Source organism: Cladosporium halotolerans (genome assembly GCF_011745625.1).
Source record: "Cladosporium halotolerans strain TM138-S3 chromosome Unknown Sca29, whole genome shotgun sequence".
In the NCBI taxonomy this organism is placed as follows: Eukaryota; Fungi; Ascomycota; class Dothideomycetes; order Cladosporiales; family Cladosporiaceae; genus Cladosporium; species Cladosporium halotolerans.
This window is the reverse complement of record NW_027191480.1, coordinates 1-19,132: the sequence shown is the minus strand read 5'-3', so window position 1 is coordinate 19,132 and position 19,132 is coordinate 1. Positions and strand designations below refer to the sequence as shown.

The following is a 19,132-nucleotide window of genomic DNA, read 5'->3' as shown; positions in this document are numbered from 1 at the left end:
CTCTTGAGACATGCAAAAGAGCTAGGAAAAGAATAGATGGAAGCGGCCCTTTGAACGCCGACAGTCGACCGTCCGCCGGAGTAGCTTTGGATTCATTCGCAGTTTCAACAGACGTGGGAAATCACAATGAATGCCGTAGATGCCACCAGCCGTTCCATCGAGGCTGACACAGGCGCACCTCCTTCGCTCCTCACCGTAATCCTCGATACGAACCCACACGCCTGGAACCTGCTCGCACCCAGTCTCCCTCTCCACAAGGCTCTCGCCAGCTTGTTGGTGTTCTTGAACGCCCACCTGGCGATAAACCCTGCGAACCAGGTCGCGGTTCTTGCCAGCCACGTAGAAAGAGCAGAATGGTTATACCCAACGCCCCCTTCCAGAGGCCATCAGCAAGTCAATGGCGACGTTGACATGGCCAACGGCGGGCCCGTCCAACAGCCACCCGACGAAGCGAACAAATACCGGCCCTTCGCCGCCGTCGAGCGCGCAATAACAAGCAACCTCCAAAACCTCCTCGCAACCACAACCAAAGCCGCCCTCTCCTCAACCCCCACAACAATGACCGCCGGCGCCCTCACCCTCGCCCTCTCCCACACCTCCAAACTCACCACCGCGGGACCCACATCCACCCAAACCGCGCAATCCTCCTTCAACTACTCCGACCCCAGCAGCAACACCTCCGACTCCCGCGCTGCCGGCTCCTCCGCCCCCGGCAGCAGCACCTCGCGCATCCTCATCCTCAGCACGAGCCCCGACAACAGCGCGCAATACATCCCGACCATGAACGCCATCTTCGCCGCTCAACGCCTCAGCATCCCCATCGACGTGCTCACGCTCGCCTCCAGCAGCACCTTCCTGCAACAAGCCGCGGACGCAACCGGCGGCATCCACCTCTCCTCCACAACGCCCACCTCGCACGCCGGCCTGCTCCAAACCCTCATGCTCGCCTTCCTCCCGGACCCCACGGCGCGCCAAAGCCTCATCCTCCCCTCGGGCGAAGGCGCAGGGAAGAGCGTCGATTTCCGCGCGGCCTGCTTCTGCCACCGGCGCATCGTGGACGTGGGCTTCGTGTGCAGTATCTGCCTGTCGATTTTCTGCGAGCCCGTGCCGGACGGGACGTGTCTGACCTGCGGGAGCCATTTGGCGCTCGCGAGCTATGGGCGGAAACCGGCGGTTGTGCCGAGGAAGAAAAAGAAGAGGAAGAGGGTGGTTGGGGAGGGGGAGACGCCGGGGAGTGCTGGGGGGACGCCGGCGCCCGGGTGAGGGGTTTTGAGGGGTATGGAATGTTTCTACTAGATGTGATTTTGAGCAAGGCGTTTGGCGGAGTGGGTTGTCCAGAGGGGTTTGCCAAAGGGGGTTTGGGGGAAGTTTCTGTACGATAGATGGCCGGTTGTGGCGGTCTGGTAAAAGATTTGAGGTGTTTTGAGACCTCGTATTCTTCATCAATCGACCTGAAGAACGCTAAGGCCCGATCTAGATCCCAAAACGATCAGAATCCTCAGGTACAGCCAGGGTATCATTTACTAGGTATCTCATGCTATTGAGTGGAGAAAAGCAAGCACTCCTTCTGCCCGCTAATGTACATCGTCCCCTGAATTCAAAGCCAAACACGCTCATCTTTCACCTCGGTTCTCCAAGCTTAGGGTCGCAGGCAGCCCAGCCCGCAGACGTACAGTCAGATGGAAAAGAAGCCAAACCAAGCCAAAAAGAATCACACAGATAATCAGTCGAGCTGCACGCTCGAGACCGAAGCTCATTTCTTCTTGCGGAAACGCACGCCCTTACCGCCCTGGGCTATAGTGCCATTGCCTCTGCTTCTGCTCATCGAACATGAAGGTTTGGCGTCGTCGGAGCTCATGCTGGCGATGGCGAAGGAGTCGGTGTTGTGTGCGTAATATAGCCATGCCCCGTCTGAAGTACGCTTGACGGTGAGCATGCCGATTGCACCGGTCGATTGGCTGTGGCGGACAGAGGGGTGGTTCATGAAGTCGCGTTCGATGAAAGCTTTGAGAGCTTCGTCTTCCGTGACCTGCTCCGTGCCGCCACCAGGCGTGCGACGCTGGGAATAGAAGATGCGGTTCGAGCAGACAGAGGCCGCCATTGTTGTGCCCATGTGTTCGCCAGTGCCACTGGTGACTGTGGCGACAGTCGTGCGGTCTGGGTCGTCCGGATCGACGGGAATGACACTCGCACCAATGCCGACGAGAGCGGCAGGACCGATACGACCACGGTGTTTCATCCCAATGCCACCAGAAGAGGCGCCACAGGCGATGTTCCCGTACATGTCGATGGCGATTGCTCCGACCGTGTCTGTGATGGAGTCTTCATCGGTAGGAGGAGGCAGAGAATTTTCCTTGTCGCTGAAGAATGCCTCGTCTGGCGATATTGCTCGCGGTGTCGGGGCGTCCTGGTCCACTCCCGGTGAAGAAGAGACAGACCTAGGGGCTGGCCCTAGCTGCGGTATGTCTTCGAAGGCAATGCCATGGTACGAAGACGCAGTGGTGGACTCCGTTCCAAACGTTCCATCACTCCATGTGCCGAGCCCGGATGCTTGCGAGTATTCTTTGAGGGATACACCATCGAAAATCTCGCTACTGTTTCTCACGGCCTGCTCCTCAGCCCCATGACGTGAGAACCCTCCATCTTTGCTGCCGTACGATTTGCCAGTATCAGACGGAATGGTCTCTGCCGCAGTTTGAGGACTGTTCATGAATTCGGCCACGGAAGGTCGTGACAATGGCCCCGGCGGACCGTACGGATCGGTGTAGCTATCGTCTGCCTCGGGCGTCGTCTTGTCGGTGTTGTATGCTTGCGGTATGGAAATAGCCGAGCTTGCACGGGAGGGCGAAGATGAGTACGCAAAACTCTTTCTATCGTCCGAGGCTGGCGGCGATACAGGCTGCGCGTCGTTCACCAAAGCTTCAGCCATGGATGTCGTGTAGAGCTTGCGCTTCTTCTCGGCTGTCATTGTCAGGAACTGCGAATCGTAGTCTGCGTCTGATGGGGTTGGTGATGCGCCGTAGCGAGCAGTCTGGGCCTCCCGCTCTTTGCGCTCTGCAGCAATGAGATCTTGACTCCATCGCCTCCAGCGCTCTTGAGCTGCCGGCGAAACGAGGGACTCATAACGAACGATGGGAATTCCTTGCTCGTGGGCAAAGTCTGTGGCCCCTTGACCGACTAGTAGGTTGGGTGGCACTCGACGCAGAGATAGCTGAGTGGCTGAGTGGTCGAGCAAAACACGCGCAAGAGAAATGGGATTCTTGACCTCTGCATGATGTTAGCTCTGTCCCAAGTTCGGCAATGGTCAGACTTACGAGCAACAGCTCCCGCACCACCACTACGTCCGTTGTGATCCACAACCAGCGCATCGCACTCGACGACACCATCGATCGCGAGGTTACTTCCGTAACCAGCGTTGGTGATCTCACGGTCTTCGAGGCACTTGATTGCGATCTCAACGGCGTCGACGGCTGATCCTCCAGTCTTCATCACGTTCATTGCAAGTTTCGCGGCGCTGAGATTGTGTTAGCAAATATCGAAAAAGCGCTGGCCATACCGGATACCTTACTCATTGCAAGCCGACAAATGAACCATCTCATTTGCGACGCTGTGGTAGCCGGCGCCGGCATGGACGAATATACAGGCAGTCTCTCCGAACTTCCTCCCTCTTTTATTGGAGAACATGGCGTGCGATTTGTGAGGGATTAATGCAGCCGTGGCTTGCTTCCCAGATGAGGGAGAAGAGAAGCTCAGGAGTACTTAGGTCGTCGAGCAGCAAGCGGTCTTGCCAAAGGTGAAGTGCCGGCTTTTGACTGAAAAGTGAATGCTTGGAAGGACCCTTAATCAAACGGAATCCGTATGGCCGATGGTGATGCGCAAGAGCCTCTTGGTAAGCCCTCGGCGTGAAGAGGCAGGAGTGAGCGGATCGTTCGTAGGTCGATAGTCGTGGCGCAGATCTGACTGCGGTCGAGGTGCGCTTGATGGCGCGCAAGAGGTCTTTGCTTCTGCGTGAGGAACCAGTCTGCTTGCACAGGTTCCGAGACTCGGCCTCTTCGTCGACGAGAGATTTTGTTGTGTCGATGATGATGCGGATCTCTGACTGATACTTCAAAGTAATGTATTCGCTAAGCGCGTGGTATGGTGTCCAGATGGACATATGACGCGTCAAAGGACAGCATTCATTTCTTTTGCACGTGTGTTCGTGGAAGGACGGAGCGCACTCGTGCTATTCGCGGCAGTGAACGGAAGGTGAAGAAAGACTGCTGGTGAAGAATTCTTGCCCCGTGCTTCGTGAGGTGGCGGGAGGAGTGAGTGAGGAAAGACTGGCGGCAAGGTGGATGAGGACGAGGTATGCGGGTATGTGAGGGAGGGATGAGAAGGTAATTAATGTAGGGGACAGCGTTGTCATGGTGCCGTTTCCCTACAGCTTGGACGCGAGAAAGTAGGAAGGCACGACTTGCGTAGATGTCACGGCAACACGTGATCTTTTTCCCGAGCCGAACCAGACGGGAGATTCATCTCAACATCTGATGATACGTCAGGAATCCATTAATCGTCCTGAGCGCCTTTGCGGCTCATACATTCAAGACTTTGCGGGTGACTTTATGGTAGCTATGGACGAGGTAAGATGCAGACCTGAGCAGCAGGCAGAAACGACGAAATCTTGGCGAATGGCGCCCGGCAAACAGTGTTCAGTCACAATGAACACTGCGATGCACTTCAGACGAACCACTCAAGAACAGAATTGTATCGACCGAAAATACGATGAGCGCGAAATCCTCGATTGAGCGTTTCGAAATACACCGTTAGGTTTTCAGTGCAACGACAGATCTGATCCTCAGGCATTTGAAGAACATCCAAAGTGGGGTTGTGGAGGGAAATCCGCGGGCGCAGTTCCGCCCGTACGTAACGTCGCTGGAGCTCAGGCGGCCATTGACTGCTGGCGCCGACATCCCACCACGCCTCGACAACTAGCTGTACACGCTCCTCATACCTCTCTCGTTACGCAAAGCCACCGTCTGGACCACTTTGAGGCGATTGCGCCCCCGAAACCCCTCTGCGATCCGAGATGGCGAACCACACACCGGCCGTTGTCATGGACAAGTAGACCTCTCCAAGCCACACACCCCAAGCACATCAGCTAATACCAGATCCAGCGGTACGGGCTATTCTAAACTCGGGTTCGCCGGCAACGACTCCCCATCCTTCGTCTTCCCCACCGCGATCGCAACAAAAGGCCCGACAGGCGGAGCAGGAGGATCAGGATCCGGACGCCCTGCCGTGGCCAACAAGCCTACATTCTTGACTGGCGGAGCAGGCGGACATCTATCTGGCAAGAGAGGCACTGAAGACCTTGACTTCTTCATTGGCGATGAGGCTCTTACAGCGGCTTCCGGCCCTGGTAGGTGGCGATATGATACAGGCAGTGGTGGATGAAGCTGACGTACGGGCATAGGCTACGGCTTGCACTACCCTATCCGACACGGACAAATAGAAAACTGGGACCACATGGAGCGCTTCTGGTCGAACAGCATGTTCAAGTACCTCCGCGTGGAGCCTGAAGACCACCACTTCCTGCTCACCGAGCCTCCGCTCAACCCGCCCGAGAACCGAGAGAACACTGCCGAGATCATGTTCGAATCCTTCAACTGCGCTGGTCTCTACATTGCCGTACAAGCTGTGCTCGCGCTGGCTGCATCATGGACAAGCAGCAAGGTGCAAGACCGCAGCTTGACCGGTACTGTCATCGATTCTGGTGAGGGTGTCACACACGTCATTCCTGTGGCCGAGGGCTATGTCATTGGCAGCAGCATCAAGAGCATACCCATCGCCGGTCGCGACATCACCTACTTCGTGCAGTCCATGCTGCGTGACCGCGGCGAGCCCGACAGCTCGCTCAAGACCGCCGAGCGCATCAAGGAGGAGCACTGCTACGTCAGCCCTGACATCGTCAAGGAGTTCGCCCGCTTCGACCGTGAGCCTGCCGACCGCTTCAAGGCCTTTGACGCACGTCAGCCCGGAGGCCGCACCGTGACCGTCGACGTCGGCTACGAGCGCTTCCTTGCCCCCGAGATCTTCTTCAACCCTGAAATCTACTCGTCCGACTTCCTCACCCCGCTGCCCAATATCGTCGACACCACCATCCAGACCTCGCCCATCGACGTCCGTCGCGGCCTGTACAAGAACATCGTCCTGTCCGGTGGCTCGACACTGTACAAGGATTTCGGCCGTCGCCTCCAGCGCGACATCCGCCACCTGGTCGACGAGCGCATCAAGCTGTCTGAGGCGAAGGCCGGCAACGCGGCCAAGTCCGGCGGCCTGGACGTCCAGGTCATCACGCACAAGAGGCAGAGACACGGACCGTGGTTTGGAGGATCGCTGCTCGGCCAGACCCCCGAGTTCAAGAGTTATTGCCACACCAAGGCCGAGTACGAGGAGATTGGCCCCAGCATCGTCAGGCGGTTCGCGCTGCTCGGCGGGCCTGGAAGCTCGTGAGGCGGAGTAAACATGTAGCCGCAGGGAGGAATGTTCCGAGGCAAACGCATTCCCCATTTGATTGATCTTTCATTGAAACTCGAGCCCCCTTAAAAAAATCCAACGAGCGTAGATAGCGGAACAACGACCACGATGACTGATTTGACAAGTTACGCTGAAGGCAACCGTTGGTGAATGCACGCGGCCGAAAAGACCCGTGGCTCTCGAAGCAAGGGACTCGATCGCCCTCCTCTCATTCGTCTCATTTGCCGCGCGGGTCGGCAGAATGCTCCCTGCCACGAAAAACCCGGCGTGAAGGAATGGAGGCGTGGCCGTCGTCGGTTCCAAGCGCCTGGCGGTCGGCCCGAACGCGGGTGCGAGGTATGGCAGCGTGACGAAGCATGCGATGCGAGGTTATCTCGACCTCCACTGACCTGGCGGGCGCGGCCGCCAAGGCGATCATCCATCAGGCCTGGCGCGCGCCAGCCCGTCTCATAACAGTCGCACAGCACGCCTTCCTTCGCAAGGAAATTTCACCCGGGATGGCGTGGACGTGGAGTCGTGGAGCGCGCGCGCGCCTCGTCGTCAGTAGTGGTGTACTGGCCACTGACGCCGGTGCCGGCTGCCGAGGCGGGCCCGGGTCCTGGAAAGAGAGTTTCGCTTCTCCGCGTCCGAGGTGTGCGCGCTTGGGCGCTGCGCGGGTCCCGATCTCTTCACGACAGAGCCGCAGAACGGCAGGCCGCGCTCGGCTCCCGGGGCGATCAAGGGCGGCTTACCTTACTCAACCGCCCGCGAGCGAAGCAGCGAGCTGGCCGTACCGCCATGACGACCCGTCCGCGCCAGCCTCCAGCGTCCCCTCATGCAGGCCTCCGCGGAGGGGGCTCTTGGCCGGCCGGCGCAGGCGTCCATGGGCTCAGGATCGGCGGCCCACGCAGCCGCTTTCGACATCACCAACCCGCGCGCCGGGCCTGCGAGGGCGCCGTGGCGGAGGGATGGCATGCACGTTCGCGCCAGACAGCCGCGAGTGGCCCTGAGTGCGGGCGGGGAGGCGACAGGTTGCGCGCAGAGGGGAGGGGAGGGGAGACGAGGCACCGTGCTGCCGTGCATTTATGCCGCCCTTCGTCGACTCTCATGTGCTGACACAGTGACACGACGCCCACGCGAGCTCTGGCGACACAGGCGCACGCCCGCCCCGCCGCGCGCATAAAATACCTACACACAGCGCACACCCTCCACGGCACCTACCTACACACATACACGCTCATACGCGCACATCCGCGCGGCGCCGCACGACAGGCGCAAAGCCGCGGCGGAGCCTGACGACGTTGAGGGTCTGATCTGAGGAGCCGAGAGGTTCGTCCCCCCGCCCCACCGGGCTGAATCTTGATCTCCTCCCGCCTACGCCCGCGACGCCCTCACGGCCCTCATCTCGGCCACTCAGCGTCGCGCACGCCGGCGGAGATCGATCCTCCGCGCTGCCGGGCGCCAGCCAGAGTACGTGATCGAATATTGTCAATCTGCAGAATCGCTGCCTAGCACGACTTAGCCCACACTGCCGTCCGGGACTCGCGCGCCCGGCGTCTTCTGCTGGCGGTTGCGCCAGCCCCGGCGCCCGCCCTAGGGCTGTGAGCTGCGGGAGCGGCATCGCTGGGCCTCGCAACCGTTCGCAACCTGAGGCCGACCGGGACCTGGACCTGTTCCTCTCCAGCACCTACTTGCCTGACCCGCGCCCGCGGCCTCGTCTGTATCGCGTCCCACGCGGCCTCGTCTGTATCGCCTCGCACGCGGCCTCGACCTGACGCCGCGCTGGGCCACAAGGCATCCAGCCATCGCCCTCGCCCTCGCCCGCGCCTCCTGCGAGCCCAGACTTGTTCGCGGGGCGCCGCTCTCTCCTCCAGCCTTCGACTGTGCCCGCCGGACGACTCGTCGCCGCTGCCGCTGGCTGACACCGCGGCAGGCGCGCTCGCCGCTCGACGCCCTGCGCCTGCCCAGCTCTGCTATACCGCCTCGTGCCTCTTGCCTGGCTGCCTGACATCTGGCGGGCTGTTGCTCGAACGCCACGCCTACAGCACACGGCACCCGCGTCCAGGTAGCTTCCAGCTCGTGACATCCCGCCTCTCCTCGCCCACCGTGGAGCACGACCACGCCCGACCTTCCGTCGCCGACTACCTGCTGCAGTCTTGCCAGTCACCGCAAACTCCCACAGGCCCGGGGACCACGACGATTTCTGCGCCTGGACCGCACAGCGTTGCTGCTGGGCAGTCGCCCGGGCAGGCTCAAGGCCGGATGCGCTCCAGCATCGCCTGCAGACGCTGCCGGCGTTCCAAGGTCAAGTGCGTCAACAACGACGTGGGCACCACCTGCAGAGCCTGCGAGCATGGAGGCAAGGACTGCGATTACCCGCCTCCCGCCGCCCCGGGCTCGCGTCGCCGCGAGGGCAGCATCTCGGGCAGACAGGACGGCTCCGTGGACCCCGACAGGCGGGTTAAGCCACGGAAGAGCGTCCAGAGCTACAGTGGGAGCTCGCTGGGCTTGCGATCTCTCGAAAGCCCTCGGCCGACGTTGGATTATCTCGACCCGCGGATTTTGACGCCCAATGTCTGGAAAGAGCTGTTTGACATCTTCCAGATGCACTACTCTGCTGACTTGCCGTTCCTTCACAAAGCCTCATTTCTCAAGCCGCTGCGAAACACCACAGCTCCGCCGCCCGGAAGCTCCGTATCTGCGTCTGACGCCTCTGCTGCTCGACCTCCGGGCTCAGATTATTTTCTCCTAGCCTTCCTGGCTTTGACGGCACGGTTCCACCCTCGTCTGGTCGCAAATCATTCGCCCCCGACTGCCTCGCGGCCCAGCAACCCGTTGATGGCGTCCGAATACTACGCGACCTGCGCGAGCGACAAGCAGACGACGCTATGGTCCGAGCACGACAACCAAAATACCACAATCGACGGAATTCAAGCTGGACTGATGATAGGTTTGCACGATTGGGGCATGTGTCGCGGACACAGAGCGTGGATGCGCGTCGGCATGTGCATCAGGGCCGCGCAGTCCATCGGACTTCAGTACGAACAGGACTTGGACGACGAGCCGAACTCCCGCTCTTTTGCTCTGGACTCAGAGGCGGAACGGATGGGAATCCGCGACCGCCAGGAGCCATCCAGCGCTCCGCTCAGCGAGAACGAGAGGAACGTTGCTCAGGAAATTCGGCGGCGGACGTTCTGGAGCTGTTACGCCATGGATAGGTACTTGAGTAGCGGCAAGTATCGACCGCAGATGCTTTCCGCGCCCCAGCTACGAACGCAGCTCCCAGCCAGTGACCGGACTTTTGCGTTCGGGGACAAGGTGCGGACTTTGATGCTCGGCGACCAATGTGGACTAGGCATTACGCGCGCGAAGGTCCAGCACGATCGTCAAGCAATGCTGGGTGCTGGTCACCAGGCAGAAGCAGCAGCCGCTTCGCCCAGCAGCATGAGCGAGAAAGAGAAGGAGAACGACAAGGGAATACTTCAAGTTGGTGACGATGAAGGGCTTGTGAGTCGGTACATGAAGATTCTGGAGATTTATGGGAAAGTCGTGCAATGGTCGTGCGCTGGCGGAAGAAGGTTTGTATTTTCCAATTCGCTTCTCTCGATCTCCGCTGATATCCCTCTAGGAAAGAAATCTGGCCACCATGGGACGCGCGCTCCGAGCACTATAAGTTGGTGCACGCCTGCCAGGACTTCAAAAACAGCCTTCCCAAGAACGTCGCTCTGACGCACCAGAACACGCAATCTCACATTAGCATGCAAGAGCAGACGCCCTACACACTAATGCACACGGTATACCTCCTCTGCCAGATCATGCTGCACCGAGAGTATGTTCCTTTCATCCCTCTGCGATGCAAGAAGCCCGAGGGTCCTCTGGATCCGCCTCTCTTTTCTCCCGACAAATACGACGTACCGCCCGGCTTCTGGACAGACAGCGCTCGTCAATGTTTTAAGTCTGCGCGCGAAATCATGGATCTGGTGCGCACGTGTCAGGAGTGGAACGTCCTCGTTGAGACGCCGATCATCGGTTTCGCAATCTACACCGTCGCTTTCGTCGGCGTCTATTGCATTAACTTTCCCTGGATGGACCCCGATGGATACATGTGCACCAAGACGGTGCCTGGCTCCAAGGGAAAAACTGTTGCTCCCGATGACAGCAAGGGCTCCGAAGCCGCGCGCAAGGCGCTCGAGATCATCGGCCAGATGCGACCGAGATTGTATATGGCTGATGGCTGGTTCAAGACCATCAAGAAGATGTACCAATACCTTCGCCGGATGACGAAGGACTTTCGCAAGAACGTGCAGGCGGCAAACGAGTCGAACTCGGAGAGCGGAGGTAGTCCCGAGTCTTCGAGGCAGCTGAGTCTTCGCGAAGGCGGCGGCGGTGGTGGATTGGACGAGTATAAGCTCCTGGAGCGGATTTTGAAAGAGTTCGGCAATCTTGACGACGAGGATATTGAGATGACGGACGTCCAGCACACCAATAAGACGCTGGAAGCCATCTACGATGACAACAGCATCTCAGGCACCACCGTCAAAAGCGAAGAAGGCGACCGTCATCATGATCAGAGCAGACAAGACGGCCCTTGGAACGCCATTAACGCAGCACCGGGCGCTGGAAGACAGACTCCGACTTCAGCTCCTACTTCGAACGGAGCGTGGCGCAGCTACGAAACGATTCCCGCCCATGCGCCAACATACGCGCAATCGGCTCCTCCGGCCTCATACAACCAGCAACCACAACTCAGCAACTTTCGCCCGATCTACCAGCATCAAGACAGCGGGATGCCTCCGACAGGTGGCATGCCATCTCACGCATCCCCAGATTCTAGGACTGCTCCACCCTCCTCCCACCATTCGCCATCTTTCACTCACCAGCAGCACCCGCCGTACAACTCCTGGACCCCTCAGAACGCAGCCTACAACATGCAACCCCCCGGACCCGGCTACGGCTTTCACCAACACCCGCACTCCACCACGCCTTTCAATGCAATGCAGGCCTACCCGACTCCCGGCTCGCAGCAGGCACAGCCCATGGGCCCGCCCCAACAAATGCCTGAGGCGTCACAGATCTTCGATCCGGTGGCGAAGGAGGCTTGGCTGACTTCTATCAACACCGGGCTTAGCGGCGATGATGTTGCGGCTTTCGTCGACGGTGGTGAAATGGGCGAGTGGGCTTTGATGGCTTCTGAACGGAGTTCCGGGCCCAACTGGCTGAGCATGGTTTGGCAGGGTGGGGAGGGGGGCACTGGTTGATGTTTGAGTCAGGTGGAGAAAGTTATTCGGCGCGAACAAAGCTTTTCATTGCAACGATCCGCAACGCAGCATACCGGAACATGCGCGCATCACATCTTCTGGCGGGTTTCTGGGGTACCGAAGCGTCGGCAACCCAATTTTTTTCGGCTTCTGCCTCTTCAGCACAGCGATTGCTGTGCTACCACACCGCGGCTTTTTGATCCCTTTGACGACTTTGACGCATGGGAAGCATTTTGTACAAGGCATTTTGATTTTATCTTTTCCTTTCTAATTGAGAAGCGCCTTAGGACACGGATAGGAATATGTCTAATCGGCAATACTACAATCCGAGACGGCGAACGAAAGGCGGCTCTCTTAATGTTTTAACACGAGGTGGATTACTCTGGGCGAATACGTACGAACCAAAAAGAAACCTTTTGTCGAGCCGCGGCGCTTTTTCCGAATAACCTGGCTTTGACAGGACCTCGCTTACTCCTACTGTGCAATGTTGTATGACGATCTTCTGTCCGACCTTCTGCTTTTGCTCGATCTCCCACGAGGTGCCATCCGAACCCTCCACTTGCCGAGTCTTTCAAATCAACAATCTGCACCACTATCGCTCGATGCGGCAATCGAAGAGCAAACCAGTATCCGAGCCCTCGCCCGGAATCGTGCGGCTCCCCCGTCCAGCATCGCGATCGGCGCTCGCGATGTGGAGGAGACTTCCCTACGTTCCTGGCTTCCCCGCACGCGAACTCCACGCTTCCCACGTCTGGAGAAGTGAATTCCTCCGTTCTGCTGACATCATACGCCGTGCCGGTCTTCCCAAGTTCGCTACGGTCTATTCTACCAGAGTTCGGCGCGCCGGTTATTCCTCTCCATGTGGCCATGTCGTTCGTGCTCGGACACTGCTGTAGCGAGCATTGGAGCGGGGACGCGCTAATGTAGTTCTCGAGGGCAGAGCCAAGAGGTGAGGAGCAGAGGGTGGCTTAAATACCCAATGCTTAGCAGTGCTTGGGTCCGCCTCTTGCCGTTTCTTGTCTGTCTATTCCTTGTCGCTTCCCTTCAGACAGGAGAAAGGAAGAGCAGCAGCAGCAACCATGCTCCTCCGCAAGCTCCTCCAGGGAGCCTTGCTCTCCCTCGCCACCCTCAGCCAAACCGCCTCCGCCCGCGCCCTCGCCGGCAAGCCCCAGAGCTTCCTCAAACCCTACCCGCGCGGCGAGCCCCTCCAGGACATCGTGACGTGGGACGAGCACTCGCTCCTCATCCACGGCGAGCGCGTCATGCTCTTCTCCGGCGAATTCCACCCCTTCCGCCTGCCCGTGCCCGCCCTCTGGCTCGACGTCTTCCAGAAGATCAAGGCCCTCGGCTACAACTGCGTCTCCTTCTACACCCACTGGGCCCTGCACGAGGGCACGCCCGGCGAGTTTTCTGCCGAGGGCATCTTCGGGTACGAGAAGTTCTTCGACGCCGCCGCCGAAGCGGGCATTTACCTGATCGCCCGTCCGGGCCCCTACATCAACGCTGAAGTCTCCGGTGGCGGCTTCCCGGGCCGGCTGCAGCGCGTTCCTGGGACGCTGCGCACCAAGGACCAGAGCTACCTCGATGCCACCGAGGTGTACATGCAGGGCATCGGCAAGATCATTGCCGATGCGCAGATCACCAACGGGGGCCCGGTCATCCTCGTGCAGCCCGAGAACGAGTACACGAGTTTCGATAATGGCGAGGAGCCCGATCAGGACTATTTCATCTATGTCGAGGAGCAGTTGCGCAAGGCCGGGATTGTCGTCCCGTTGATCAACAACGAAGCTAGCGCCAAGGGCTACGTGACGCCGGAGACCAAGGCCGACATCGATATTTACGGGTTCGATGGATATCCGCTTGGTGAGTGGCCCTGTCGATGTATGGTGCGAGATGAGAGCGTGGTTGGCTAACGTGAATCGACGAACAGGCTTCGACTGCGCCAACCCCCAGACTTGGCCCGACGAGGCCCTGCCCACGGGCTATGCTGATTCCCACGCTGCTTATGGCGCTGGCACGCCGTTTTCTCTGCTGGAGTTTCAGGGCGGTAGCTTCGATCCTTGGGGTGGCTGGGGTTTCGCTCAGTGTCAGGAGTTGGTCAACTATGAGTTCGAGCGTGTATTCTGTGAGTACAATACTTCATGAATATGTCCGGAATTCGTTTGCTGATGGGTTGCACAGACAAAAATGACTTCGCCCAGGGCGTTGCTATTCTGAACATCTACATGACTTACGGTGGTACCAACTGTAAGTGAAAAAGAAAAAGAAATCCCTCATTGGATCGCTACTGCGAGCACAAGCTAACACTCCTGACAGGGGGCAACCTCGGCCACCCCGGCGGCTACACCAGCTACGACTACGCGGCCGTCATTAGCGAAGAGCGCCTCGTCAACCGCGAGAAATACAGCGAAGCCAAGCTTGAGGCCAACTTCATCCAAGCATCCCCCGCCTACCTCACCGCCGAGTACCAGAACAGCACCAACATTAACGGAAGCTACACCGGAAACCCGGACCTCGCCGTCACCGCCCTCTACAGCAACACCACCAAGTTCTTCGTCATCAGGCACGCCGCTTTCAACTCCCTCGAGAACACCGACTACAAGATCACCCTCCCCACCAGCAAGGGCAACATCTCCATTCCCCAGCTCGGCGGCCAGCTATCTCTCAACGGCCGCGACTCCAAGTTCCACGTCACCGACTACGATGTCGGCGGCGTCAACCTGCTGTACTCGACCGCGGAGATCTTCACGTGGAAGAAGTACGGCGACAAGAGGGTGCTTGTTGTTTATGGAGGTCCGAACGAGGAGCATGAGCTTGCGCTTTCGAACTGTGGCAAGGCTGATGTCGTCGAGGGCGGTGACGTGAAGTCCAAGACTGCTGATGGCGTGACGATCTTGCACTTTGCTACCAGCGAGGAGCGCAGGGTTGTTAAGCTTGAGAACGGGCTTTATGTTTATGTTCTTGGTAAGTGAATCCCCGTCGAGTTTTGATCTGTACCGTTTACTGACTGAGCGCCACAGACCGCAACTCCGCGTACAACTACTGGGTCGTCGATCTTCCCAGCGATGACACTTTCGGCAACTACACCAACCCGGCTCATCTGACCTCTGCTCCCATCGTCAGGACCGATTACCTTCTTCGCACTGTCTCTGCCTCTAACAACAAGATCCACCTCACCGGCGACCTGAACGCTACTTCCACCGTTGAAGTCATTGGTGGATCTGATAGCTGCAACGGACTGACGTTTAACGGCAAGGATCTCAAGTTAGAGACCAGCAAGACCGGCACAATTGTCGCCAAGGCTGAGTTTGAACAGCCTGACTTCACAGTGCCGGATCTCTCCAAGGCCGACTGGAAGGTCCTGGACACCTTGCCTGAGATCAAGCCTTCTTACGATGATTTCGAGTGGGTCGTTGCGGACCACACTACCACCAACAATACCGTGCGCAACCTGACTACTCCTACCTCGCTCTACTCGAGCGACTACGGCTTCCACACCGGCATCCTGCTCTACCGTGGCCACTTCACCGCCAAGGGCGGAGAGTCTAGCCTCTACATCTCCACATACGGAGGTGCAGCGTACGGTCACTCCATCTGGCTGAACGAGACCTACATCGGCTCCTTCACCGGCGAAGACGTCCTGCCAACTTACAACCAGACCTACGATCTGCCCAGCAACCTCACCTCCGGCAGCTCCTACGTCATCACCGTCGTCGTCGACAACAACAGCCTGAACGAGAACTACGACGTCGGCGCCGACGAAATGAAGCTCCCCCGCGGCGTCATCGACTACGACCTCGCCGGCCACCCCAAGTCCGACATCACCTGGAAGCTCACCGGCAACCTCGGCGGCGAATCCTACGCCGACCACGCCCGCGGCCCCCTCAACGAAGGCGGCCTCTTCGCCGAGCGCGCCGGCTACCACCTGCCCTCCCCTCCCACCTCGTCCTGGAAATCCAGCGCCGGCCCCCAGGAGGGCCTCGAAGGCCCGGGCATCGCCTTCTACACGACTTCCTTCGACCTCGACTTCCCCGCCGGCTACGACATCCCGCTCGCCTTCTCCTTCTCCAACGCCACGGCCAACTCCTCCTCTTCTTCCGCGCAGCAGGAAACCTACACTTTCGCCAACGGCACCGCGCGCCCCGCCGCTTACCGCGCCCAGCTGTTCGTCAACGGCTACCAGTTCGGCAAGTACGTGCACAACGTCGGCCCGCAGGACGTCTACCCCGTGCCCGAGGGCGTGTGGAACTACCAGGGCAAGAACTTTGTCGCGGTCAGCCTGTGGTCGCAGGAGGAGGAGGGCGTCAAGGTCGACTCGCTCAGTCTTGTCTCTGGGCCGGTGGTGCAGAGTGGTTTTGGGGCGATTGAGCCGGCGCCACAGCCGGCGTGGGAGGAAAGGAAGGGCGTTTATTAGACTATGGGTGATGTGTGATGTGTGGACTGGATACAAGTGACGAATGGAATGGAATGTAAACATGTTCATGGGTGCCGAGCCTGAGGGATTGCACTTCGTTTTTCGCTATTTCACCAGTTCTGGTACTGCGACCTTTTCGCAATTTTCTGTCTTTCGTAGAGAATTTTGATGGCGTGATATAGCTCGCAAGCCACAAATTCCTTCTATCCACCTTAGCCCTTGAGACCAATCTTGTTGGCATTCAAGATAAACTCCATGAACCCAGCGTTGGTGTCAACAATATTCTGCACATACTCCTCAGCCGTCGGATAGAAGTTCGTCGAATACCCAAACTCCATCGTATACCCGTAGACCTTATTGAGGCTCTTGTCCCCATGCCACCTGCTCGAAGCCCAATCGTCCGAAGCGCCACTCGTGGGGTACAACCCGACCGCCTGCTGCGGCACGTACTCCCTGCCGCCCACGGCCTCCATGGCCGCCGTCGTCGCGTTCGCCTGCGACTCGGCGTTGAACCAGTCCTGCGCGCTGAGGTACTCGCGGTAGAGGTCGTCTTCGACGACGCCGCGCACGCCGTCGTACGCCGCGTTGAAGAGGTTCTGCTCCGGGTCCTCGGACTGGTTGACGTCGTCGCCCCAGCTGTACAGCAGCGTGCCGGCGGCGGAGTGCACGTCGATGAACCAGCGGATCTGCGGGAAGAGGTCGTAGACCCAGGCCATGTTCTGCGTTTCGGGCTCGGAGAAGGGCGCGGTGCCGTAGAAGGCGGCGGAGCTGGGGTTGTTGGAGGCGGGCGAGACGGAGGGGTCGAAGTGGAGGGTGTAGTTCCAGAGGAAGTCGAAGTTGCGGTTCAGGTCGACGCCGACGCTGGCGGGGACGCCGGGGCGCGAGCTGGCGGGGTTGCGGTTCTTGCGCCAGAGGTTGCTGTTTGCTTGGTCGTGGCGGACGCCGTCGGGGTTGGTGAGCGGGATGAAGACGATGCCGGAGCCGAGGGCTTTCTTGACGTCCGAGTTGGTGTAGACTTTGTTGCCGTAGGTGAGGCCTTTGCGGTGCTTGTTGGCCCAAAGGAGGTCAGAGATGAAGTAGATCAGGTTGTCTGGACCGCCCCGCTCGCGGGCGTGGATGCCGGAGGTGAAGTAGATGTATTGCTTGTCGTTGCGGATCTTCTGGGCTTTGTTGGCCACGCCACCGACGACGATGTTGCCTTCGAAAGTCTTGTGAGGAGCGGTGAAGAGAGTCATGCCGTACTCCTTCTCTAGGCCCTTCATGGCAGTGTAGACCTCGTCGGCGTTCAAAATTCCAGCGGTCTCAAACTGAGCGTATTCCTCCGGCGCCCGGGTTCCCAGTCCTCGAGGGGCAACTTTGCCACCATTGAAGCGATCGCCTTTGCCAATGGGGGCGGTGGCGGCTTGTCGCTTGTTGATGTGGTCTAGGGCCTCGATGCGAATGGCGCCTGCGTCGAGACTTCTCTTGAAATGCTGCAATTGCTCTTCCGAGAGCATTGCGTGAAGCTTGTGCTCATTGTTTGTGGGCATGACCACCGGCCGGCAGCCATAGTCGAGTTCAGCATTGGCAGAGACGAAGTCTAGGAGCTGGTTCTTCTCCTTCGCGAAAAATGCAACACTCGAAAGTTGAGCTGCAACAGCAGCCGTTGGGAGCAGACCGACAAGCGTAGAGACCTTCATGATGGCAGTATTAACGTAGAGCGTAGCAGCGCGGCGGGGTGGGACGCAAGGCAGCGAGTTGTACCTGCATGCTAGCCTTTATATCGCACTGGCCGAAGCTCAACGCACAGCAGCATGAAGGAGCTACCCTGCTCCAAGAAGGTCGTATAGACATCTGATATGCGCAACACAGGTTTCTGGTCGCCATGGAAGAGCTCCTTCCTGTTCAGGTTCGCAGGCCAAGAATGCGGCGGTCTTGGCCTGGGCATTCTCCTCCTTCCACCTCCTATCACCAGACTATTCTGCTTATCGGCGGCCGCACACGAGCGGTGCAAGCGAAGTCATAGCCTCGAAGTCTTCTATCGCCTCTTTGCGACGCTAAGATGAATGGATTCGTCCCTGGGCAGGTACGGGTCGAAGTCCAGGCTCTCGAATGTACGTATTTACCCCACATTGTTATGGAGTCATCACTGCGGAAACGCACAGAAGGTTACGGCACGGTACATGCCTGGGTATGCATCCGTAATAATAGCTTGGGCCAATTTCCTCCAATCATTTGGGTATCAGACATCAGGTAGAAGCGATGAATCGATCAGTACGAGCCTTGACCATGACAAAGCTGGTCCCATCGCTACAGAAGCAGCGCAATGCGGGTCCAGGTGGGCCTGAAGTCCAGAAAGTCTCCCTACATGTATAGAAGACCCTTTGGTCACTGTTTGCAAAACCTACTTTCATCGGTCTAAAAGCTCGCTGAGCTCCTGTGCGGGCCTCAATATTTGTTGAAACCCAGAGAGAACCGACCTAGAGTTGTCTGAATATCTTTCAAGACCTGATACCAGATAACGACGTGAATCGATTGTGTGTTTCCATAAGCATGGTGGGGACTTGTAGGATGACCTGAGGCGCGATGAATCTTCCTTCGTCTCGCCTGCCGAGCCGATATCTCTCATTATTAGATGAGCGATTGCTCAACTTGTAGCAAGCCAGACGCTAGTAACCAGGGTCTTCACTAGCAGCGCATTGTATCATTGTACAATTGCCAGAGTATCCTCGTCCAGTGATGTTAGGTGGTTTCAACGACGGACGTTCCTGGCGTTAGCGTGGTATCTGCAGTCAACAAGAGACTCGATATTAGCGAGAGAATGCCGTCTGCAGTTACTGCGGCTACAAGTCCTAAGTGAATTTGCTTGTTCCAGACTCGACTTATGATGATGATGAACTTTATTCCGCCCGGCGCTAAGCACCTAAAGGGCAACACTCTGTTTACGTCTAAAAGTCTACGTCCACCTTGAAGAGATTGAATC

The 19,132-nt window shown here is 58.5% G+C and overlaps 6 protein-coding genes across 6 annotated transcripts; 4 read left to right on the top strand and 2 right to left on the bottom strand.

Moving 5' to 3' along the window:
* Positions 1 to 126: 126 nt before the first annotated feature.
* Positions 127 to 1,263, top strand: WHR41_08095 (uncharacterized protein; the record flags this gene model as incomplete). The annotated part of the gene is made up of 1 exon (XM_069376699.1): positions 127 to 1,263. The coding sequence occupies one exon, from the start codon at positions 127 to 129 to the stop codon at positions 1,261 to 1,263; it is 1,137 nt and encodes a 378-aa protein (XP_069227187.1).
* A 170-nt stretch (positions 1,264 to 1,433) lies between these two features.
* Positions 1,434 to 4,316, bottom strand: WHR41_08094 (uncharacterized protein). Its single transcript, XM_069376698.1, has 3 exons — positions 3,569 to 4,316; positions 3,315 to 3,514; positions 1,434 to 3,267 (listed from the first exon to the last, which is right to left on the bottom strand). The coding sequence occupies exons 1-3, from the start codon at positions 3,682 to 3,684 to the stop codon at positions 1,754 to 1,756; spliced, it is 1,830 nt and encodes a 609-aa protein (XP_069227188.1). The 5' UTR covers positions 3,685 to 4,316; the 3' UTR covers positions 1,434 to 1,753.
* A 642-nt stretch (positions 4,317 to 4,958) lies between these two features.
* Positions 4,959 to 6,643, top strand: arp-3 (Actin-related protein 3). The gene is made up of 3 exons (XM_069376697.1): positions 4,959 to 5,103; positions 5,157 to 5,401; positions 5,456 to 6,643. The coding sequence occupies exons 1-3, from the start codon at positions 5,069 to 5,071 to the stop codon at positions 6,493 to 6,495; spliced, it is 1,320 nt and encodes a 439-aa protein (XP_069227185.1). The 5' UTR covers positions 4,959 to 5,068; the 3' UTR covers positions 6,496 to 6,643.
* Positions 6,644 to 8,760: 2,117 nt separating this feature from the next.
* On the top strand, positions 8,761 to 12,368 carry WHR41_08092 (uncharacterized protein; the record flags this gene model as incomplete). Its single annotated transcript, XM_069376696.1, has 2 exons — positions 8,761 to 10,076; positions 10,127 to 12,368. 2 exons carry the CDS (start codon positions 8,761 to 8,763, stop codon positions 11,754 to 11,756), a joined length of 2,946 nt encoding a protein of 981 aa, XP_069227186.1. The 3' UTR covers positions 11,757 to 12,368.
* Positions 12,369 to 12,835: 467 nt separating this feature from the next.
* On the top strand, positions 12,836 to 16,170 carry WHR41_08091 (uncharacterized protein; the record flags this gene model as incomplete). Its single annotated transcript, XM_069376695.1, has 5 exons — positions 12,836 to 13,619; positions 13,687 to 13,881; positions 13,938 to 14,003; positions 14,073 to 14,720; positions 14,777 to 16,170. 5 exons carry the CDS (start codon positions 12,836 to 12,838, stop codon positions 16,168 to 16,170), a joined length of 3,087 nt encoding a protein of 1,028 aa, XP_069227184.1.
* A 212-nt stretch (positions 16,171 to 16,382) lies between these two features.
* On the bottom strand, positions 16,383 to 17,849 carry WHR41_08090 (uncharacterized protein; the record flags this gene model as incomplete). The annotated part of the gene is made up of 1 exon (XM_069376694.1): positions 16,383 to 17,849. One exon carries the CDS (start codon positions 17,847 to 17,849, stop codon positions 16,383 to 16,385), a length of 1,467 nt encoding a protein of 488 aa, XP_069227137.1.
* Between the last annotated feature and the right edge of the window lie 1,283 nt (positions 17,850 to 19,132).

Coding starts and splice junctions, on each gene's coding strand:
- WHR41_08094 (XM_069376698.1), bottom strand. CDS start 3,684: ATGTTCTCCAATAAAAGAGGGAGGAAGTTCGGAGAGACTGCCTGTATA. Junction 3,515..3,568: donor CATTTGTCGGCTTGCAATGA/GTAAGGTATCCG, acceptor ACACAATCTCAG/CGCCGCGAAACTTGCAATGA. Junction 3,268..3,314: donor TGGTGCGGGAGCTGTTGCTC/GTAAGTCTGACC, acceptor AACATCATGCAG/AGGTCAAGAATCCCATTTCT.
- arp-3 (XM_069376697.1), top strand. CDS start 5,069: ATGGCGAACCACACACCGGCCGTTGTCATGGACAA. Junction 5,104..5,156: donor CCGGCCGTTGTCATGGACAA/GTAGACCTCTCC, acceptor TACCAGATCCAG/CGGTACGGGCTATTCTAAAC. Junction 5,402..5,455: donor TACAGCGGCTTCCGGCCCTG/GTAGGTGGCGAT, acceptor GTACGGGCATAG/GCTACGGCTTGCACTACCCT.